Below are 9,728 nucleotides of genomic sequence, written 5' to 3'. Positions count from 1 at the left end.
ACAGATAGCTCAGAGGGACGAGACAGAACAGTGATGGTTCCTGCACGTTCCATTTTGCTCTCACCAATGGCTACATATAGTGGCTCCCTAAGAGCTGTGGGTGAGGCCCTGGTGCGTGCGAGGAACACTCTCCTGCCGCTCTGGCTGGGGGTGTTTCTGTTCTTATCTGAATGTTCCCAAGTTGGACACTCCCAACGCCATGGTCCCGCAGAAGTGGTGATTCCCCAAAAGGTAAAAGGCACTGGCATTGGCTTAAAGGCTCAAGGTTGGCTGTCTTACAGATTGCATTTTGGGGGGCAGAGATTCATAGTCCACATGAAGGTCAACAAATATTTGCTGCCCAGACACCTGCCAGTGTTCACCTACACAGACCAAGGTGCTCTTGTTGAGGACCAGCCTTTTGTCCAGAATGACTGCTACTATCATGGGTATGTGGAGGGGGACCCAAAATCCCTGGTTGCCCTCAGTACCTGTTTTGGGGGCTTTCAAGGAATAGTACAGACAAATGACATCGTCTATGAAATCGAGCCCAAAAGACCTTCTACCACATTTGAACATCTCATATATAAGATGAGCAGTGAGGAGACACAGTTCCCCTCCATGAGATGTGGATTAACAGATGAAGAAATAGTGCGCCAATTGAAGTTACAAGAGAGCATTAATTATACTCTGCTGCAAAGTGGGTATGAAGGCTGGTGGACCCACAAAAGGTTTCTTGAACTGGCGGTGGTAGTGGATCAAAATCGTTATCTGTATCGCCAAAGTAACACCTCAACTGTACTTAAGGAAATATGCATTGTTATCAATGAAGTAGATAATTTTTTAAATCCACTGGATGTTGATATAGTTTTAATAGGAATTGAGATATGGACTGAAAGAAACCCCATTGCAATAGATGACATATCTAATTTGCTGACAGAATTTTGCATCTGGAAGAGAACTGACTTCAGTCGCCGCTTACCCCATGATATTGCACATCTTTTTGTAATGCAGAGCTACGGCATTAATCTTGGCTTAGCTTATGTTGGAACCGTATGTTACGCTAATAGTAATTGTGGAGTTGATAGTTTCATAATTGATGATTTGTATGAATTTGCATACATTGTGACACATGAGATCGGTCACAATTTGGGTATGACCCATGATGCAGACACTTGTGACTGCGGGCATCGGACCTGCATTATGTTTCCATCAAAAGGAGACGCAACTAGATTCAGCAACTGCAGTTATGCTCAGTTCACAGACAACATGGCAAAACGAAAATGTTTACACTTTTCATCACATACAGGGAACATCTTCTCATTTACTGAGTGTGGGAACGGTGTGGTTGAAGAAGGAGAAGAGTGTGACTGTGGCGCTTTACATTTATGTATAAAAGATCCGTGTTGTCAGTCAAACTGCACTCTGACACCTGGGGCTGCTTGTGCTTTTGGGCTTTGTTGCAAAGACTGCCAGATCATGCCATCGGGCAATGTGTGTAGAAAAGAGGAAAACAAATGTGATCTTCCAGAGTGGTGCAATGGGACATCCTATGACTGTCCAGACGATGTGTATGTGCAGGATGGGATCCCATGCCTGGGCGGTGGCTACTGCTATGAAAAGAGATGCAATAACCGTGAAGAACAGTGTAAGAAAATTTTTGGTAAAGAGGCCAAGAGTGCAAATCAGAGTTGCTACAGAAGAGTGAACACCCAAGGAGACCGTTTTGGTCACTGTGGTATTCGTGAGTCTACATATGTGCAATGTAACATCTCAGACATCCTGTGTGGGAGGGTTCAGTGTGAGAACGTGATAGAAATTCCCCTTCTGCGAGATCATTCTACTGTACATTGGACTCAATTCAATAATGTCACCTGCTGGGGTACAGACTACCATCTGGGGATGACCACACCTGACATTGGAGAAGTGAAAGATGGTACAGAGTGTGGTACGGAACGTATCTGCATCAAAAGGAAGTGTGTCCCTATGTCACTTCTGGTAAGTGATTGTACACCTCAGACCTGCAATATGAATGGAGTCTGTAACAACAGACATCACTGCCACTGCAACTATGAGTGGGACCCTCCCAACTGCCTGGAAAATGGCAACGGCGGTAGTATTGATAGTGGCCCGCCCCCTAGGAGAAAGACTAAATTGGAGCAATGGCAGGGTTATCTGCTACTACTTTGGTTTACTTTCTTTTTTCTTTTATTATGCTTGTTAATTGTGGTTGCTATGAGAAAAAGAACAGCGGAGAGTACAGAGCAGAGTGTTTCTATTTCACCTCATGGAGAACAGGTAAATGTTCCAACTTCAACTCAGCAAGAAGAGCAAAATATCAAGATTTTACCTAAGGAAGAAGAGTAAAATGTTTTGACTGAATCTTAGACAGTATAGCAAAAATTTACGATTTCAAAAAGAAAACCAAATCCTTAGGAAATTTCCCATGGATGAAGTTGTAGCCTCCTCAAATGTTGCCGATTATGTTGAAGATCATTGATAGAATCAGCAAGGTTTTTTATTATTTGAGATCACAAACATTGGCCATTAAACAATTGGAAAAATATGCTAATTCCTGAAATATTTCTACTTTCCATTATTTTAAATAATTTTAGTGTTTAATTTTTCATGGAATTAGCCTCTGTGCTTTCTGAGCAAAATAACGGCTCATGAATAATGTGTATGCATGTGTTTTTAATATGCTGTCTCAATTCCAACCATCCTACCCATTTGTACTCTGCTTTGTCACACAGGGAATGTGAACATACAAATCAAACTTCTTCTTTACTTCATTATTATTTTCTCCAATAACGGGGAACTAGGGAGAGACTGAAAGCCTGGTAAATTTTTAATTACTGTTCATGCCAGTATTGCCTCATTAATAGCTCTCACCTTTGCAAAGACAGTAACTTTTATTCTGCACATTATTGTGATATATATATAGTTATAGTTATAGTTATATATAGTTTTATATATATAGTTATAGTTATATAATTTAACATATATTTATATGTAATAATCATGTATACATATTTTTAGTACTCCCAGAGCAAACAGTACTATCAGCCTCAGAGAGACTGGCACAGCTGCCAAGCGTCTTACCCTTGGGTTTGAGAGGGTGAGATCTTTGAGTCCTCCACCAAATCCCTGAGGTTCCAGAACCAGGTTGGATAACCTTCTCCTCCAAGGTTAGAGTGCTAGGTCGATGGGACTTATTCCAAAAGCAGGAGCTCCAATAACCCCACCTCTTCCCTTTGGTTTCCAGTCCTAGGAGCAATAGCTACATCACTTGTTAATAACTCATGGTTATATGGGGCTGGCCGAGTGGCACATTGGTTAAGAACTGGCTTGGGGCACCAGCTCTGAGCAGTAGGGCCCCGGTTTGGACCCCACATGGGGGCCAGTGACATTGCCCTCTACAGCTAAGATGGTGAACAACAGCTCAACCTGGAGCTGGGCTGCTGTGAGTCGCCGGCGATGGTGTAGGCTGCAGCCCCTGCTGCAATGGGCTGCCATAAGCTACCGTGTGTAGCTGGCAGCCAGCGTAAAAGGCTGGCAGCCAGTGTGAGCTGTCAAGAGCCGCCATGAGTGGCTGTCCAGAGGCCTGCGACCATCAGCCTCATCCAGGAAGAGCACAATGATAATATCAACATGGGCCAGTGAAGCAACATCCTCCACAACTAGACTGAAGAACAAAAGGACAGCAACTTGTCTGTCCCCCTTCCCTTGATTCCCCAATGCTGTTCCCCAACCCCAATTCCCCAATAAAATCTTTAAAATAATAATAATAATAATAACTCATATTTATCTCAGTGCTGTGATTTCCTTTTATAACAGATCTCAATGAGACAGTATTCTCTTAGCATAATGGAGAACACCCAAAGGTGTCTGACACCAGAAGCATTTGAATATTTTACAACACTGCCCTTTAGCATCTCGTGGGCATGATTTGCTTAAATAGAATTACTTCAAAATCTGAGAAGACAGGAAAAGTACATGCCACTCAACTCCATGACTTTACTTAGAAAATAGAATGAAGAAGATTATTACAATTCTGAGTAGGATATATTAGTATCAGCGGGCTATGTCCCCTTTGGGGGAAAAACACCTACAAAACCCAATTATATTGTAATAACCATAGTTAAGGACATCAGAGTGCTAAGGAAGCAATGTGGAGTAGATTATCTATAATTCCAGGCAGGGAAATCATTCTGAAAAGCATTGAGTCTTGCCATTTTTTCCTCTGAACGCTTGGTGTTGCTGGACGTGAAGTGAGCCTTAGCTTTGGCCCAGTTTGAGGCCTTCCTCTGAGGGAAAGAGAAATTCCCAGGGTCCTTTATTACTACACAGGTTTAGATAGATTCATAAATCAGACATTGAGGGGCCACTAATTCACAATCATTTTCTCCAAGTCACTTTTGCTTACTTTCAGAGCTCTGTGCGATGCTGGTGACCTACTCTGAAATTTCTTAAAAGCATAGTTCCCTTAAATCACGTTAGATTTTACACACAAGACATAGTAAAAGGAGGCTCATTGAAGCACCTGTACTGTCTCCCCATAATACACTTATGTGATTTTGATGTTGCATGTGGCAAGCGGTTAGACGACTGGGTTGGGAACCCCTACGTAAGAGAGACAAATCCCCCATCATCTTTCAGAGCTGAGAAAAGAAAAGCACATAAACTCACAATTCAGAATCTAGCAAGCTCATGCCTGAGCAGCACAAGGAAAGGAGAATTTGTCCAATGTTTACTAAAATCTCAAACACCCGTGATCTATCACAATCCATGAATGGATTTAAGAAATCAGTTTCTTGGCCTATCCTCCTAACAGAGCAAAAGGAGAAAGCTCTCTAGAGCAACCACCAGGAGCTTCTTTGGTTGTTTATACACAATTTGCTGCATACACTAGATCATTACCCTATGTGCTAAGAGCTTAAATTATGACTTATTACTAAAAGAAGAGAAAGGAAAGAAGAAACTATAAGTAATGTAAAGTGATCCAGATAGTGCAGCAAGAGTGCATTTAAAAAAATAACTTTTGGGTTGTCGGGAAAGTCATGACGCATTTTTGCAATGAAAAAACATAGAAAAAATATGTCATGACTTTTCCGGCAACCCAGTATGATTGATACAATTTGAAATAGAAGAAAAATATGCAAAATATAGGAAAGAATGTAGAATATCCATAGTGAGTTGGAATATACAAAAGTACCAACTGGATATTTTAGAACTAAAATATAAAAATGATGATAGGAATTTAGTGGATGGTTTGAACAATAATTTGGGCACACCAAAATACAAAATTAGTTATCTGGAAGACAGTTTAATGGGGAAAAAATCCCCACACTGATGTAAACAAAAATAAAAGCATAAAAATTGAACTTTAGCAATATATGGACTATATCAAATATTATAACACCCTTTATAGTGGAGAATTCTAGAGACTAAAAAAAGGCAAGTGAATAGAGATAATAATCAACAGATGTTTGTAGGCAATTGTTTTAGGGAGGAAAGCTGTCAACCCATTGCTTCAGAGCAGGTCACGTATTTCTCAGAGGCACAGAAAATTTTTCTTTCTCTTGTTTCTTTTCTTCTGATTGTGATATCCTTAATAATCTGTCAAGTTGGCCAATTCGTTTTTCTGCCTGCTGAAAATCTTCTGGTGCTCTCTTCTACTAAATGTCTTCTTTGGGTGAGGATAATACTCAGCTCAAGATTTTTCACTTAGGCCTATTTATGAGCATTTATGTATTTGTGTATGTGTGTATTTATTTAAGGTTTTATGTTTTTATTGATAGTCAGAGTGGCTTTCTGTACAGCTAGTATTTGGTCAGAAGATGTGCTTAATCCCCTTGAGCCAGTGAGGCTCCAGTCCTTTGTTGATAAAGGTGATTGTGGCCTGGGGATATTTCAATCCCGCCAAATACAATACCCTCACTGCTACTGAGTGGGTGCACCTTAGCACATGCGCATAGCCTTCTAGACACACGAAGATGAGTGGGATCCAGGAGGATCTTGGCTGTCTTTTTTTCTGGCATCTATCAAACTTCTGATGGCCTACCATTTTGCTTATTCCTATGAGTTTCATGGAGGTGAATGCCTATTTTAAAACGCTTGGCACCAAAATCCATTATTTTTAACAGTACCCTTATTAGGAACTTCTCCATTCTGTGTTTACCAAGTAAAGTCAGTCTCCTCAGGCGGAGCTCTTTCTTCCTATGACCTGAAGCTCTCCTGGCATAACATCGGTGGCCCCTACACAGAAGTGGTAGGTGTCTACAGCCTTGTTTTTATCAGAGCTACATGCCTACTGTACAGGTTGATGTGAGAGGAAGATGGTAGACCATGATCTTCTTAGGTTGCCCTTTCTGGCAGAGAAAAGTTGCCCTGCAAGTGAGATAGGTCAAGCAAAACTGGGGACTCAGTATTCTAGACCTGTTTTGCCTGAGGCTAAGTCTCATCCTTTGAGTGACAGCTGGGTGACTGAATTTGTTTATGCCCATGTTATGTAGAATTTCCAAAACAGGCTCTAGGGAAGATATAAGTAAGTGTGAGGTTCGTACCTGCTTGGATGAAACTGCAGCACTAGACTAGGACCTTTGGGTTGAATGAACCCCCTTTGTCTTGACCATGTCAGTCCAGAATACAGAAAGCAGCATTAACCTAATCAAATGCCACAGTTTCTTTCTGCTTTTACCAAGATTTAGAGGACACATTTGGACGAATGTTTTTTTTTTCAGTTTTATTCATAAATATTCAATTGAAAGACCTTAGCTTAATTTCCGGAGACATTTTTTATTTTTAATTTTATCGGTTAAAGAGTTGTCCTAAGGAGAGTGTCTGCCTAACTCTTCACACAATTACTCTAGAACTCCCACTCACCTGACAGTTTGAATTAAAAAAATTACTACCAGATATCCAGTGCAATCAGGACCATGATCCAAATTTAGAATATTCCTATCATCTGAAAAGGTTCTCTCATGCCTACGTGAAGTTTATCCTGCACTAACATCCCACTCTAGGCAACTACTTACTCTAATCATTTTCCCGCTGCTTGTCATTTCATGTTGTGGAATCACATTACGTACTCATTTGTTTCTGGTTTCTTCGTTCATAATAATGTTTCCTGGGGTTCATATTGTCATATGTAATAGCAATCAAGTCATGTTTTTACTGGTGTATCATATTTCATTGTATGTATGTAACCATATTTTGGTTATTTGTGAGAAACAGAGTGAAGAAATAAAATGAAGATACTGTAGTCAAGCTGCTAAATTACTAAAATCGGATAGGTTGAGGCATGAGGGAAGGATTCTCTTCTTGTTTTAACTAGACTGGGAACTTAAACTTTTAAACTTTCCAGTCCTGTGTCAATGCCTGGATATACATCAGACTTCCAGATAACCCTCTCCTTACCCCCTGGGGGACTAAAGAAAGAAAGTTCCATTATCCAGGTAGCTGGACATCAGTTATCCAGACTGCTGGTCATCTAGAGGATTTCCATCTCAGAACAATCCAGAGGCTAAGAATGCAGAACTGATTCTTCTTAAGAATGTATTCGGTTGGTGCAAAAGTAATTGCAGTTTCAGACCGTGAATTTTAAATCATTATAACTAGGCTCAAACACATCTTTATTAATCAAAATAGGAACCATTACAATCAACACATTTTTGCCAATGAGAAATAAGTTTGTTTATTCCTGTAGCATAAAAATCCATGCTTGGGGATTTGATGAACTCTTGAAAAACATTTTCTGCATCCTGCTGGCTGTGGAAGTGTTTACCCTGCAAAAAGTTGTCGAAAGGGCCGGCCAAGTGGCGTGATGGTTAAGAGCTGGCTTGGGACGCCAGAGGGCCCTGGTTCAGATCCCACATATGAGGGCCAGTGACACTGCCCTCTACAGCTAAGATGCTGAACAACAGCTCAACCTGGAGCTGGGCTGCCGTGAGTCTCCCGCAGCGGTGTAGGCTGCAGCCCCTGCTGCAGTGGGTTGCCATGGGCTACCGTGTGTAGCCAGCGGCCAGCGTGAGCGGCCAGCAGCCACCGTGAGCGGCCGTCCAGAAGCCAGAGACTGATCTGCCTCTCCCGGGAAGAGCGCAATGATGGTGCCAACTTGGGCCAGTGAAGCAACATCCTCCACAACTAGACTGAAGAACAAAACGACAGCAACTTGTCTGTTCCCCTTCCCCCAATTCCCCAATAAAAATCTTTAAAAAAAAATATTGTCGAGATGCTTGAAGAAGTAGTAGTTGGTTGGTGAGAGGTCAGGCAACCGGTTTTGGATGAGGCAAAACTTCGCAGCTCAATTCGTTCAACTTTTGATGCATTGGTTGTGCAAGGTGCAGTTGGGCATTGTCGTGGAGAAGAATTGGGCCCTTTCTGTTGACCAATGCCAGCTGCCAGTGTTGCAATTTTTGGTGCTTCTTATCAATTTGCTGAGCATACTTCTCAGATGTAATGGTTTCACCAGGATTCAGAAAGCTATAGTGGATCAGACCGGCAGCTGACCACCAAACAGTGACCATGACCTTTTCGTGGTGCAATTTGGCTTTGGGAAGTGCTTTGGAGCTTCCTCTCAGTCCAACCACTGAGCTAGTCATCACCGGTTGTCGTATACAATCCACTTTTCGTCGCACGTCACAATCCAATCAAGAAAAGGTTTGTAGTTGTTGTGTAGAATAAGAGAAGACGACACTTCAATGTGATGATTTGTTTTGATTTGCAATCAGCTCATGAGGCACCCACTTATTGATTTTCCAATTTGCTTCAAATGCCAAATGACCATAGAATGGCCGACGTTGAGTTCTTCGGCAACTTCTCATGTAGTTGTAAGAGGATCAGCTTCGATGATTGCTCTCAATTGGTCATTGTCAACTTCCGATGACCAGCCACTACACTCCTCATCTTCAAGGCTCTCATCTCCTTTGCAAAGCTTCTTGAACCACCACTGCACTGTACATTTGTTAGCAGTTCCTGGGCCAGATGTGTTGTTGATGTTGCAAGTTGTCTCCATTGCTTTATGACCCATTTTGAACTCGAATAAGAAAATCACTCGAATTTGCTTTTTGTCTAAAATCATTTGCATAGTCTAAAATACATATAAAATAAACAGCAAGTAATAAGTAATTAGCAAAAAAAAATAAAGCAAGAGATGTACATTAAAATGATGTATAACATAACATTTACTTAAGAATGTATTCTAATATCAAAGGCAAATTTCAACAATGCAAAAACCGCAATTACATTTGCACCAACCTAATACTTTTTACTATAAGTACTCTTAGTTTTTCCTTCTTCTTTGGACACCCTGGATATTGCCTAGCTGTGTTTTCAGTTTGCAACCCCTAAGACTCTTGAATACTTGTAAGTCTTTATCATTTATTTTTACTCAACACCTCCAGCTCATTCTGAGTTTGTTCACTATCTATTCACCAGTTCATATACAGTATATTGTTTTCAGGTTTTCACTAACGTATATACTTTCTCTTTCATTTTCAAGTACATGTTTCTGTGCGGACATATGTTTTTATTCCTCTTAGGTCATATGGTAAGTTTATGTGTAACTTTTAAAGAAATCATCATGCTGTTTCCCAAACCGTCTGTAACACATTATATTCCCTCAGGTAATGTATGATAGTTTCTATTTCTTCACATCTACACTCAACAATTGATTTTTTTCTCTCGTTTCATGTCTTCCATTTCAGTGATTTATGCTTATGTCATTATTATATTCCCCCTTCACTTTG

General features: G+C 40.8%; 1 protein-coding gene across 1 annotated transcript; it reads left to right on the top strand.

Moving 5' to 3' along the window:
- Positions 1–33: 33 nt before the first annotated feature.
- Positions 34–2,346, top strand: LOC109379514 (disintegrin and metalloproteinase domain-containing protein 20-like). Its single transcript, XM_019636122.1, has one exon. It carries the CDS (start codon positions 34–36, stop codon positions 2,344–2,346), a length of 2,313 nt encoding a protein of 770 aa, XP_019491667.1.
- The last annotated feature ends 7,382 nt before the right edge of the window (positions 2,347–9,728 follow it).

This window comes from Hipposideros armiger, unplaced genomic scaffold (assembly GCF_001890085.2).
Source record: "Hipposideros armiger isolate ML-2016 unplaced genomic scaffold, ASM189008v1 scaffold_27, whole genome shotgun sequence".
Classification (NCBI taxonomy): Eukaryota; Metazoa; Chordata; class Mammalia; order Chiroptera; family Hipposideridae; genus Hipposideros; species Hipposideros armiger.
The sequence above is the reverse complement of the archived record's forward strand: the minus strand, read 5'-3'. Positions and strand labels throughout refer to the sequence as shown.